Genomic DNA, 14,168 nt, shown 5'->3' on the forward strand with positions numbered 1-14,168 from the left:
GGAAGCCGCGCGGTGGGCCTGAAAGACTGGAGGCTCAACATAGAGTCCCAAAGTGGGCAAGGGTCCCTGAGCGGGACAACACTTTTAGAGGAGGCCCAGAAAGGGCACCAAGACCCCAGAGAGGGGCTGTATATTTGAGAGAAGGCCCAGAGTGGGCACCGGGAGCCCTAAAGAGAGGGCAGGATTAGAGGAAGAAGATTAGAGGAAGAGTCCCAGAGAGGGGCAGTGTCGTAGACAAGAAGCCCGAGAGCGGGCTAGATTACAGAAGAGGCCCAGGAGAGCGGGCAGGTATTTTGACAGTCCAACGTCCAGTACATCTGCGAGGCTTGGGGCGTGGTATTAGGGGTTGGTAGGAGCCACGCATAGCCCATAAGGCTAGGGTGCCTGGAACGCACCCGGTGTACAGGGAGACCCCCGGTGGGTCCGGGAGAACACGGGGACGGAGGTCCCAGCTAACCATGCCTAGGAGACGTGAGGCAGCCTCCCAACTTTTACCTAAACATCAAAGACGTGGTGGGCGAGAATTTGAGAGTGCCCTTGGGCCGACTTGGCACAGTGAGGGGGCCATAAGGAGATCACGGCCCTCCTGGAGGACCCCGCTGTGACAATGACCAAGTCACTGTCACAGCAACTGTTAATGAAAGCAATTTGTTCTCAGAAACAGTAAATCTGACAGTTTAGAAGCTGACATATAATAATATATTAGTGCTGTAACTCAGTACAGTAAAGAAGTTCACAGCTTTCTGTACACCACTGAGCAGGAGCCAGTCATAATCTCTACTGAGAGCAAAGGCATCACTTTCAGATAGCTTTAGAGTAGTAATTCACAATCAGGGTTCTGCGGCATCTTTGGGTGCCATGAGATCCTTTTAAGTATGCTGTAGAGTGTCACACAGTACTAGCACTGTTAGGTATACAAACACCTGTACATGATTCACAAGATAAACAGAAGAAAGTCTAATGAGGATCTATAGTGTCAAAAACATTCTGACTTCCTGTGGTCCTTCTGAAATCTTTGCAACAGAAGGATCACACTATATTTTTTTCTTCAAATGAGCCAAACAAGTAAAAAAAATGAGCATAAGCTAAGAGCTAGCATTTTCTGATGGGTGTCTTGAGTCTAATGTGGGGTGCCTTAAATCTATAAAGTTCAGAATCACTGCTCTAGAGGTTCAGCTGTCCTCTTGAGAGGTGTCAGGTGATATGCAAGCATGGACCTACCCATACCTACACATCTGGACCAATACAGAAGTAAGAGTATGATTGCCTTTGCCAAAATTCTGGAGAAATAATTCCTTAAGGATTTCCTACTTCAGCATAAACCTCAATATATTTCAATCTGAGTCAGTGGCTTAGAGCTACCATATGTGTGTAGACTGTCTGTTGAACATTTTACTAGTGGGTCAAATAGAAGCTTATTTGAATTTCTTCAATCAGTTCAGAAATTAGATAACCTATACATGATATATATACCCAAGTAACTTCAAGGAGATCCACTAGATTATGTGCCTAATGTGTTGGCTGAAGTTTAAGGCCATGTCCAGACAAGCATGGCTGTGCAGTATGTGATGCCGCAAACCCACCTATGGCACTGCACACTGCACATGTAGGTGTTCCTTGCTCTGCTACCTTGCAGTGTGGGGGGAAGGGGAGATTTGACCCCCGGAGAGTCTGGAGTCAAAAAATCCCATGCTAAAAAATAGTGGGGCAGCATACACAGGGGCAGCACACACCACCCAAAACCAGTGCCTGGCTGGCCAGACCCGCACTTTAGCTGCTGGCCAGGCTCCCAGCTGCAAGAGTGCTATGGCTGCAGCTCTCCAAGGCTGCCAGGACCCCAGGTAAGGCCGCTGGGGCCAGCACAGTTGCTAGCCCCAGTCCCTTCCTACCCCACCCAGGGTAACCTGCTTCATGCCAGAGCACATGTGGCACAGATGTTCCCTAGGGACAAGTAGCAGTGGCACAAGGTGTGCTGCTACTATTTGTCCCCGGAGAGACAAACATCCACACTCATCTAGACACAGCCTAGATGTGCAAAGCTAATTCAAGAAATTACTTTAAATCCTTTTCCACTTGGTGCAAACCACACAGGTAATAAGAGCTGTACATCCTGTCCTAAATTTCCATAGACTTCAATAGGAACAAGCCTGTGCATAATATAATCTTTTATATAGATGATCACAAACTGCTGTACACAGAAAATTAGTCAGAAACTAGAAGTAAAATGCAAATATTAAAATGACATTTAAGGATCAAATGTGACTCTCTAGGCTGATGGAGAGTAGGGACGTCTCAGACTTTGAACAATTCCCAGTGATCACCAAGAAGGCCAGGATCAGTGCAGTGGAATGAATGGGGGAAAAAAAGAATATGTATATGGTATCATCTGTAGCAAATTCATGGAGTATTTGCTGATGAGGAAAAAGATTCTGCACCAGATGTGGAGTTTGATAAGAAGCTAGTAAAAGTAACAGAAAGATTAAAATCAATGCAACTTATGGCCCTTAGTTGTTTTTAAAATGAGACTGGATACTAAGGCATTTAGGGTCTTTTGGAAATTTTACCCTTACTACTGGAAGCACTCACGACTTCTAAGTTAACCAGCAACTGACAGTTACAAGAGAAAGAAAAATGGGAATGGGAAGGAGCAATGAGTAAGCAGTCTCAGACAATTGTGTGTATTTATTCAGAAGAGAAGTCACCCCCATACTTGAGGTTTACAATGGGACATTCTAGAGGTAGAAAATGAACAAAAGGGAAGAAGGCTAATGATGGAATTCTGGGAAAACCTAAAGCAGAAAGGATTAAGATAAGCCCGATGGCTGAGGAACTGGCTCCGTGGTTGGACCCAGAGAGTGATAGTCGATGGAACCAAGTCAACATGGCGCATGGTGCCCAATGGCATCCCCTAGGGTTCAGTACTTGGACCAGTACTCTTGAATATATTCATAAATGATCTAGATTTGGGTGTCAGAAGCAGACTGTCTAAGTTCACAGATGACACCAAATTATTTCAGAGATTTCATAGACATTACGGCTGGAAGGGACCTTGTAAAATCATCGGGTCCAGCCCCCTGCCCAAGGGGCAGGAAGTCAGCTAAGGTCAAAGGATCCCAGCAAAATAAGCATCCAAATGTTTCTTAAAAGTGTCCAGAGTAGGTGCTTGCACCACCTCTGGAGGGAGTCTATTCCAGGCCTTGGGGGTTCAGATAGTAAAGAAGTTTTTCCTTATGTCCAGCCTAAAATGGTCTTGCGGAAGTTTGTGACCATTGGACCTTGTCATCCCTTGGGGTGCTCTGGTGAACAGGCATTCCCCCAGATTCTGATGCACACCCATAATGTACTTATAGGCTGCCACCTACTCACCCCTGAGCCTGTGCTTCTTCAGGCTGAAGAGTCCAATAGCTCACAGCCTCTCTTCATAAGGCCTGTTCTCTTGTCCTCTGGTCATGTGTGTGCCTCTCCTCTGGACTCTTTTAAGCTTCTCCATGTTCTTCCTGAGTTGTGGAGCTCATAAGATGGGTGGATCAAAACCTGATGACATTCAACAAAGAGAAATGCAAAGTGCTCCACCTCAGGAGAAAGAACCCACATCATACTTATAGCCTCAGCAGTGCTACACTCACTAGCACCACGACTGAAAGAGACTTGGGGCTCATGATTGATCACAAGATGAACATAAGCCACCAATGCAATGCTGCAGCTGCAAAGCAAATTTGCAAAGCAAATAAAATTCTTGCTTGCGTCTACCGATGCATCTCAAGCAAGACCCAAGAAGTCATCCTCCCACTTACTCAGCCTTGGTAAGGCTACAGCTGGAGTACTGCATCCAATTCTGTGCTCCACACTTTAGAAAAGACATGAAGAACCTTGAGAGAGTCCAGAGGAGAGCCACGCACATGATTAGAAATCAAGAGAGCAAGCCTTATGAAGGGAGATTGAGAGGCATAGGACTCATCAGACTGCAGAAGAGAAGGCTTAGAGGGGACTTGGTGGCAGCCTATAAGTATGCAAGGGGTGTGCATCAAGAACTGAGAGAATGTCTGTTCACCAATGCACCCCAAGGGAAGACAAGGTCTAACAGTCACAAACTGCTGGAAGATCATTTTAGGCTGGAAATAAGGAAAAACTTCTTTACTATCCAAGTCTCCAGAGTCTGGAATAGACTCCCCACAGAAGTGGTGCAAGCACCTACTCTGGATACCTTCAAGAAATGCCTGGATGCTTATCTTGGCTGGACCCAATGATCTTGCAAGGTCCCTTCCAGCCCTAATGTCTATGAAATCTATGAAGTCTTTGTCAACAATGTGAAAGGGATGTTTGAAAGACCTGGGGTTCCAACCAAGAGATGCATGTGCTGGACATCCCAGATTCTTATTTGCAACACATCCTTTCCTTTTTCATCCCCTTGTGACAAGGTGTGTAGCAGAACTCATAGATTTGATGGAATCTGACAGGACCATGCCATAAGCACTTCTCCTATAGCCTTGAACTTGCAAGCTCTGAAACTTTCAATCACGCACCTTGGTACTCACACCACTCCAGGCTCTTTACAGCACTGAAGGAGGACAAAACACTCAATTGGTAGTTAAGGCTCAGTGAGGCCCTTGCCCTACATGGGCCCCTCCATCTTTGTGGAGCCCTGCCAAATTCGCCTGGGTTGAGTGCCAATTCAGGACCCTGCACACTAATAGCTCCTTTCCAAATGTGGTCCTAAATCTGCACAGAAAGAGAAAATGAAGGGAAAAAAATACAACAGTAATGTAAAATACAGCTGAACTATTATTCAATATTTCTTATAGCAATTAGAACTAAAGGATAAAGCATGAGGAAATGATATGACACCAGCACCACAAGATACAAAGTTTGACAATGAATACAGTTTTGGGTAGGAATTATTATTTATAATAGAAACAAAAAATTACAGCCACCATCTGTACTGAATATTATTCTTTATTTAGTAACTTAACATTCTTCCCTGTTCATCTCAATGCATTTTTATATGTTTGACCTTCTATAGACTTGTCATTTTGTTCTTCAGCTGAAAGAGCAAAACTTGCTAATTTCCGATGACATTTTGTGGCTGTGTCACAACTGAAATACCTTTTTATATCCATTTTTGTTTATATTTCTCCATTTGATACCAGATATATTTTAACTATGTAATATAACAAATCAGCTGGCATTGTTGAAAACACAGTTATTTTCTTTCCAGGGAGCTCCATAAATGATCTAATATATTATCTGCTTGGGCATATGGAGTACCTAAGCTCAGTCAGGTGCTTGATATGCCAGTGATAGCTGTGGCATAGAAAGTTAGGTGAGAAGTAGACAAGGTTCTTTGGGTAAATCTGATATCTTTCATTATGTGATAAAGAAAAAAAAAATGACCAAACGCCAAACATGAGAGCAAGTTGTGCTCATGGTGTGGGGGAAGTGGTGGACGCGGCCCGATAGCCACGAGATCGGCGGTCCTGGCCCGCGCTGATTGGCAGGGGGCAGGCAGATGCAGCCCATTTAAAAGAAAAAGCACACACGCCAAAAAGCAGGGACCCGTGCCATATCGGAGAGGCCTGATCACCCTCGCCGGAGGTCCTGTGTCCATGAAATCCCTTCCCCCCGGACGCCCCCATCACGACCGAGTATATAATTCGAACGTGTTTAGAGCTCTCAAGTCACCAGCGAGTTTAATCTTGAAACTGCTGTAAAGGAAACCACCTATACAAAAGTGTGAGTAAAGCATTTATTTGTTACACCACCTCCTTAATTGTTTTTCCGTCAACGGGATGAGATAAGAGAAGGAGAAACAAGGTCCCGTAACCCTTCCGGGACGGCCTGTTCGTGCAGCACTTTTCTGGGTCCAACCACCCACCGTCAGGTTGGTCACATTAGACTGACTCAGTTGGAAAAATTCTTCTTAGCAAGCTTTCGGTTATAAATACTCTTTGTCAGGCTGAGGAAGCATCTGCAGGTGTGTGCTCTTCCTGGATGGAATGCACAGTAAAGAAGTCAGAGGCTGGTATGCATGCAAGAAAGGCAGTCAGTGAAGATGTAAATTGAGGAATCAGTGGGTGAGAGAGAGACTGAGGGGGAAGGGGAATTAATGTAGGTGGTAAATAGCGGAGAGGTATCTAGAGAGTCAGATGTTAGGCAGGTTATAATGTGTCATAAATCCAATGCCTGTGTTTAGTCCATGATTTTTTGTATCCAGGAGGTGACAAGTATGCACTTTTCTGGAATATCTTATCTTCTTTTAATCTGTGCTTCTGTCATCACATCCCAAATCCCACTGTCCTCTGATGTCTGGGACTCGGATTCTATTCCGCCCCTAAGAGAGTATTTATACCACTTCCACTGCTCTCCCATGAGCGCTGCTGAGAAGTCTGGTTTCCCCATCTGCTCTTGTTCCTCATTTGCCAAACCCAGAATTAAGACAATGAAGTCTCTCTGCTGCTGTTCCTCAAGCAGCCCAGAGATGGAGACCTCAAGAGGAGAAGCAGGTACTGCCCTTAGGATGGCTTCACTGTCTCATTTCCAGGTTTGGCATGCGTGGAGCTGGAGCAGGTAGGGGCTGTGTTTCTCAGCAGCTCTTTTGGGGGTATCACAGTAGTAGCATAGACAACCCCTAGTACATCTTATGCAGCCCCTAGTGGCACTTATGCAGCTTTTAGGCATCGAAGTCACTACTCATGAACCAGCTGTAGCCCACACTGGAGCCATAAATGAGAGAGCAATGTATCTCCCTGGGTTGGGTAGGATTGCACTCCTGAGGCAAGACATGTACTTTGCACCAGCAAAGACATTGACATCTCAGAGGTGGAATAACATCAGGGGCAGGACATCACACTTGTTCACTGATGGCCAAATTGAGACTTGCCCTTAATAAAATCCTAGTGAAGAAGGAAGATAGTGGTGTGATCCATGGAAGGGCCAAGTCCTGTTGCAATTGCCCCCCAAGGTACAGCCCTGGCTCTGCCCCATCTGTGCTGGGAAGTAAGAAAGCTAGCTGTACAACAGAGCACGCAGAGGCAATCTGGGGCTTCAGTGATGGAATGCTGCTCCATCGCACTGCTGTACAAGTCTGTGACCACCCCCTGCCCGCCCTTATAGAACATATAAGGCCACATTCTGTTCACCTTGCACCCTGTAGGACTATCAGCATGTGTAAAGGAGAAGAGGATTTGACTCATTATGTCAATGCACTTTGTTTATATAAGTGTATATATATATATATATTATGCCTGTGTTGTGCTGCTGAATTTTGTTCTTCACGAACTAGAAATTAAATTTTCTATCAGCTTCTAAAGCTTGTTCACAAAGTGAAGAATGCGCAGATGGTTCTGTGTGCTTCATTCTCAGAGGTATCAGGATAAGTCAGGGATCTGCATGCATTGACTGAATCAAGAGCATACAAAAGCACTTTATTTGGGGTTTGTGGGAACCAGAAACTCTCTTACCATGGTTTAGGATGTCATATTTGAGGGTCTGACTGATGGGAGTCAAAACCTGGGATCAATATAGCCCTTTACACACAGAATGAATGGCAATTAATTCAAATCAGCCATGATTGTACCAGAGAAAAAGTGTTATCTCAGATACTTAACTGGTATTTAAAGTGGGACAATGTACTTGTAAGTCTGTAGGAGCCCAGGATAAAAGGCTTTGCCCTGGGATAAATCCAATGTTTATTTTTACACCGAGAGTTTGCAATCAATAAGAGTCTTGAAAATGGAGCTCAGTTATGATGCCTTAATTTGAATGATCCTGTGGGATTATACTGATTTCAGAAGAAAAGGTGCAAGTGGTCCTATCCTGCACTTCTGAATTCAGTGGGAGTTTTGTCATTGGTTTTAACGAGGGGGGTACTGGGCCCAGAGTATAGTGACAATTGTGCATAAAGTGGGGGGGGGGGGGGGGGGGGGGGGGGGTGGGGAGGTGGGAGAGGTGGGGGGGGGGGGGGGGGGGGGGGGCATAGGGGGGAAGGCTGGAAGTAGTAATGTGGGTACACATAGTACTAGAGTCAAATGCTGCCTTGCTTTGTGTGTGATATCAAACATGAGGCCCTCAAATCACATGCTTCCAGGACCTAAGAAATAATTTTACAATCAAACAATGCGCACACTTAGAAATGTAGGAGTGGCAAGCTTCCATTATTTATTGCATTTCTGAAATGTTTGGGGTGTTTCATTGTCATGCTGAAGTGCTGCTTTGAAGATTTAACAAACAAAAAACCATGAAAGATTGTCAAGAAGCCACAGGGAACCACTGGGTTACACAAAGTGCAATAAATTGGAATCGGTAAAAGAAAATATATCCTTACTCTGAAATTGTCAATCTGCAAAATTCACTGCTGCAGGGGATCAACAGAAATCTTGTGGATCTATTGTTTTAGAGTACTAGATAACTATTTTGATCATTATCATGATCTTTCCAGTTATGCAAGATTAGTCTGGTCGTCGCTCAGACTTCCTGGCTGAGACTGGTTGCCTCTAGTGGTCAGGAAGGAATTTCACCCTCATCATTAAGTGCCATATGATTTTTTCCCATTGTCCTTTGAAGCTAGGATAACAAACTATCCAGCATGGCAACTCCTGCCTTGCTGCAGTGTCTCTCTTTGTCCTGAGCAATGTATCCCTCTGGCTATCTCAAAGCTTGTGAAGGCCTTGCTTTATTTCTTAAGTGTCTCTGAACATAAACATTGCTGTAAGGACCAATGTGGAAGTAAAGTAAAAAGTTTAAACCTCAAGCGCGGCCTCAGGAGCAACTAGGGCAGGCATAGTTTGGCAAATAAGGTCAGTAACGTCCCTTCCATATCATTATATCACATCCCACAATGAAGGTTTCATTTGTATTGAAACACTCCTTAATTTTGAAAGTACAGGTAACTTTCACAGAAGCTTGTGGGTAAGGCCCATGTGTAGCTGGCAGTCACAATGTGCTCTTTGGGCACTAGGTAAAGGAAATAATAATGATGAATAATGGACCACACTCTATTACTTCCCTACCTGGTTCTGGCATTGTTCAGCCCCCTCTGTCTCCACTACTGTTTTCATGATCATTGTCCCTCCAGATTGGGCCTGAGTTTTTCAACTATGGTTGTGTTACTATCCTAATAACAGGCAGTCTCCAGTCTCTAATAGGAGATGGATGGTGCTGCATGAGTTGCTTAAGTTCTCCATAATTTATTCCCATGAGGAAAGCAATTTCAGTCAATGGCTTCCCCCAAGATATTCTGATGTGAGCATGTGTACTTGGTCAGGAAGCTTTTGGACGCTGGATTTTACCTGCTTTGATATGGCCTTGCTAAGCACAAATATACAGCAAAATGCCCTAATTAAAATCACTGTAGGTGCAAGTCAGTGTATGAACACAGTTATTTCAGAATACATGTGGCTAGATTTGATGATTTTAGAAAACAGGTTAGGGTATGCAGTTTGGGCATAAACCAATACTAATCCTGCAAACACTTGTACATGTCTGTGAGACTGCTCGTGTGCACATAGTTAAGAATGTATTTCAGTGTCTGTACAAACACGGCATTATCATGTTTCCTCCTTTTGTCTGTTTAACACATAATTACATTATGGTTGGTGAACAGCTGATTGGGAAATATCTGCGCCATTGCAGAATTATGATTTATTGTGATCTTTCTTTCTGTTCCTTTTATAATAGTGTTTCTGTTTTATTTTTTTTCAGGAGCTTCAGAAAAGCAAAAGGCCCTTTGTTCTCTCACTTCTTTTTATACTGAAATGCTAAATAGGTCCCATTTCTCGAACTGACTGAGCTGAGCTGATCAGAGTTAATACCAGGCAGGGGGTGGCCCCCTTTATGTCAGTGCTTACTTTTTAAAAAATAGATCTTAATGCCTACATTGGAAATGAAGATGGCTTAGCTATTAGCCCTCATATTAATAATTTAGAAAATACATGCCCGATCACTTGTATTCTTTCAATTCTCTCTGAACACAGCTGCAACCTGCATTAGGTGTTAGGGTGAATGGATATATTTCAGATGAGATATTTGTGCTGAATTATTAGGGTAGTCTGTATTACAAAATTACTAATAAACATTGCTTCTGGCTCAATTTAGCCTGAACTCAGTGAACCTAGCCAATGGCGACAAATCAAAAACTCAGAAATACCCAATGAATGAATCTAACTAATCAAGAACCCCTGCAGGAAGTAGATGCCAGGATTAATGAGCCAGTGGTTTCACCATGCCATGCTGTTATTTCTTCACATAAATGCCCTCAGATGAGATTACCTTTGTCATGAAAAGGAGAAAAAGAAGGTTACATACTTTCAACTGACAGGTTAACTGCCATTCCTCCATTACTCTAAGATACATTTTCATGTTCTGAGTTTTTTTATTCTGAAAATGAAAATTTAAAGTCCACAACACAAATTAAACCACATGTTCATTTTCAGGGGTAGAAAGTACTACTGCTACTTCAATAATGTCATCTATACTGCCTGTTACCTGAGACCCTCACTTTCCAAAATTTCTACCTCTATTAATTATTGCTCAATAGACACAATCTCCTACGGGGGAGAAGAAGATTCTGCCTTTCAGTGGGATTAGAGGGGAGAAACAGAGGATGGGGAGGGTGTCAAAGCGTTTCCTCTGAAGAGCAAAGAAGACGATCAGCGACATTCACATTGTGCCTATGCTTTACACGTCAGCTGCCATGTTATAGGCAAAGGCAAGTAAACCTTGTATGGAAACGAATCCATACCTAGATACTTCTGTCTGAATCTATTTAGAACCTTGGTGGATAATTGATCACTTGAGGCAGGCAGAGAAACCCAGTTTGTACAAACCCAATCAGCTGCATTAGCTACTTAGTATGTAATAGGCTAATTATTATTCATCTTGAACGTCCCTCGTCGATCTGTATGGAATTCAGTCACTCTGAGCGGTCTGTTTGCACGAAACAAGGGACGCAAAAATGGGCAGAGTTGTTTATTTGGGTATTTTAAAATCCAATGTGAGAGAGCCAGGGGAATCAAATCAGCCCGTTGCAACCTGTAACATGCACGAGTGTTGCAAATCTTCAGCTGGTACAGTGGGTCTGGATAATTTCAAAAATCTCTAGGATGCCTAACATGAAGATCTATTGCCATGGAAACAAATGTTATAGCAAAGTTGGATGAAGCCAAAAAAGCTTTGTTCGTAAAGCAGGACAACGTTTGCATTTGGATATTGAGAAAAGGATTGATATTTGCGGAGAAGTAATTAAATGGACAGGGCTTCGTGGGGCACCTTTCTCAGATTTGCAATTTCCCATTAGCAGCAAGCCTAGGACTTGGCGGATCGGGGCTCTCTCTCTCGCTCTCTCTTTCTCTCTCTCTCTTTCTTTCCCCCCCTCCCCGCCCTCGCACAAGACAACACATTTTCCCCCCCATTAAAAAGCAGATATTTTTTTAAAGATCTTGTATACCGCGTTTTACTACGCCCCTACACCATAAAGCTGTCTGGCTCACAGCACTATAAAGAAGCTGTAAAATTAACACGCTTGTAAACAACCTTCCCTACATCTGGAGGAAGCACCGGGAGGTTTGCACTGATCTACCTGGAGGCTGAGCCATGCCTTGCACCCACAGGCTGGACTGGGCCTGGGGAAGAGCAAGAACAAAAGGAGCAAGGACTGCGCTGAGCTGGCAGAAAGGGGCTCCGGGTCCTGGGTGCCCGGCGTGCCCGCGCCTTCCCGAGGGGCAGCCCGTGAAGCGGAGTGGGGCCAGGCCATGCCCGCTCCGTACCAAGGGCACATGCTGGGGCGAGGGGGCAGCCCGGACAGTGGGCACGAAGCCCCCTCGCGTGGCAGGGCGATCGCTGCCCGGGGCGGGCATCTCCGGGCCCGCTTGTGCGTGGCGGGTGGGGGGCAGTGTTTTGCCTCTGGCTGCCGCGGTGGCTGGGAGCGATGCAACGCGATCCACTGGATCCTGATCACCCCCCGGGGGCGAGGGGGGGGAGTGAGATGTTCACTGGCCTGATGACATCCAGGGCCGCCGGCTTGTGCAGAGGGGCGTGGGGCTGCTTCCCAGCCACCCCGGCCCGCGGCTCCAGCCATTCCTCCTCCTTTTATTTCTCTTTGCAATGAAACGTGCAGGTGCAATCCGCACTGTGGAGCCAGCGAGGACCCTCCTGCGCTCCCGGGGGGGGTGGAGAGATGGGTAAGGGCTGGGCAGGGCAGCAGCTCTCGGAGGATGGCACGAGGAGGCTTCGCCTCGGCACCAGCCCGGCCCTTGCCCGGGGCAACGTTTGCGGGAAGGAAATGGAGGGGTTCCCGAAGCCCAGCGCCGAGCTCGCCTCCCGCCTTCCCGCTCCCTGCGGCCCCTTCCTGGTCCAGTGCCCCCTCCTCCCCCAGCCCGGGCCCGGGTCCACAGCGGGATGAGCAGCGATGCCGTCTCCGTTCCCCCTAAACCTGGCATCCAAGCGGCGATCGGGCCCCGAGTCTTCCCCGGGCAGAGCGCCCGGCGCCGAATTCACTCCGGATTCCGCCTGGCCCGCGCGGGAGCTTCCTCTCGGCCTCGCCCAGAAGTAATCTCAGCAAGCCTGCGTGGCTCGGGCCAGGAGCCTGGGGCGCCAACACGGCTCCAGCGCCGGCCAACAGGTCCCAGGGCTGGGGCCGCCCGCGCTCCCCCCGCCCCCCGCCGCGGGGCCCGTCTCCCTCCCTCGGCCCGGCCCGGGGCGTGCGGCGTCTCGGAGCGGAAAGGCCCGTCAGGCAGGGGATGAACCCGCGGGTCTTCATCGGGACAGGAAAAGGCTTCAATGCAAAGTCCCACGCGAGCGCCCCCGCCGCGCTGGGGCAGAGCCCCTGCCGCCCTGCTCCGAGCCCCGCGTCGCGCCTCCCGCCACACCAAAACCCGGGCTCCTCGTGCTGCATATGATTTTATTGATCCGCTTACATGAACGCGTGTGGGGGCGGGGGGGAGAGTCAAAGAATCTGCTTTGTATTTAGCTCAAACATTTATTAAGAAACCCAAAAAGTTCAATAAATAAGCACAGACAAGAGGTGGGAACATCACAAACCGACCAGGATGGAACAAGAATGCTTTATCTACACAAAACATCCTATCTCACATTGCTTTGCTCATTCTTCCGGATCGCCTCTGTTCTCTGGGGTTGGGTTTGACCAGCACATGCAGAAAAGAGCTGATTGTGTCTGTACAACGTCCGGCGCGGCGGGCGCGTCCCGGCCGGCTGCGCGCTCCAGGCACCTGCCCCGGCTCCGCACCGCCGGGACCTGCCGCGGGGCCAGGGGGCAGCAGGGCGGGGGACCGGCTCCGGGGGCAAGCAGGCAAAGGAGGCAAGGGAAGGGGACAGAGTCGCAACCAAGTGGATGGAGATATTAAATATCCGGGGAGGGGTGTGGGATTGAAGTGCACAAAAGAAAAGCGGGTGGGGGGACCAACACCGCACTTGGATGCTGATGATTATTTGGTCTCTTATCAAAACCGGACTCTGCTAACCTCGCTGCTCCTATCGCTTCCCCGCCGCCCACCTCCACCCCCTTCTCCTCGAGGAAAAACAGAACTAACAGACCCCCCCAACCCAAGCTCTGGGTCTCTGCACAGCCCCGGAGATGGGGGAAGGGGTGAAATGAGGTCCCCGCTGCCCCTGAGTCCTCTGCTGCGCGGTGTGAGGACGCGAGGCGTCGTGTCTGCTCCTGGAGCACGGGCCTGGGTGCGCGTGTGCGGGTGTGTGCGCGGGGGTGGGTGTGTGCACGTGTGTGTGTGTGTGTGTGCGTGCATGTATGCGTGTGCACGTGTGTGTGTGTGTGTGTGTGTGTGTGTCTGTCTGCCCACGAACCAGTCCATTGGTGTCTGATTTCAGATCCTGAGTCGACTCCCTGGTAAGTAGAGTGGGGGGCGAGGGGGCGGCGGCGCGGGCCGATTAGGTGAAGCTCATGGACACTGTGTGCTCCAGCGCCTTGCGGCGGAGGGAGGCGATGCTGGTGCCCCGCCACACGTCGCTGCTGTCCGGGGAGCTGCAGAGCTGCGGCGAGCCCGTGACGTTGCTGGGCCCGGGCAGCGAGGCGGGCACCATGCCGGGGAAGGCGGGCTGGTAGAGGTGCGACTGCAGGCCGGCGCCGTTGGAGCCCGCCAGGCTGTTGGACAGGCCCATGGAGTTGGGCGGCGGCCCGGCCGCCAGGCTGCACTGGGACA

The 14,168-nt window shown here is 47.9% G+C and overlaps 1 protein-coding gene across 1 annotated transcript in view; it reads right to left on the reverse strand.

The window, feature by feature from the left end:
* Nucleotides 1–13,896: 13,896 nt before the first annotated feature.
* Nucleotides 13,897–14,168, reverse strand: part of OTP (orthopedia homeobox) — a 6,617-nt gene continuing 6,345 nt past the window's right edge. The window contains exon 4 of the mRNA XM_006027086.1: nt 13,897–14,160. Coding sequence (XP_006027148.1) covers nt 13,897–14,160 — 264 coding nt within the window. The remainder of the gene's footprint in view (nt 14,161–14,168) is intronic.

Source organism: Alligator sinensis, unplaced genomic scaffold (assembly GCF_000455745.1).
Source record: "Alligator sinensis unplaced genomic scaffold, ASM45574v1 scaffold159_1, whole genome shotgun sequence".
Classification (NCBI taxonomy): domain Eukaryota; kingdom Metazoa; phylum Chordata; order Crocodylia; family Alligatoridae; genus Alligator; species Alligator sinensis.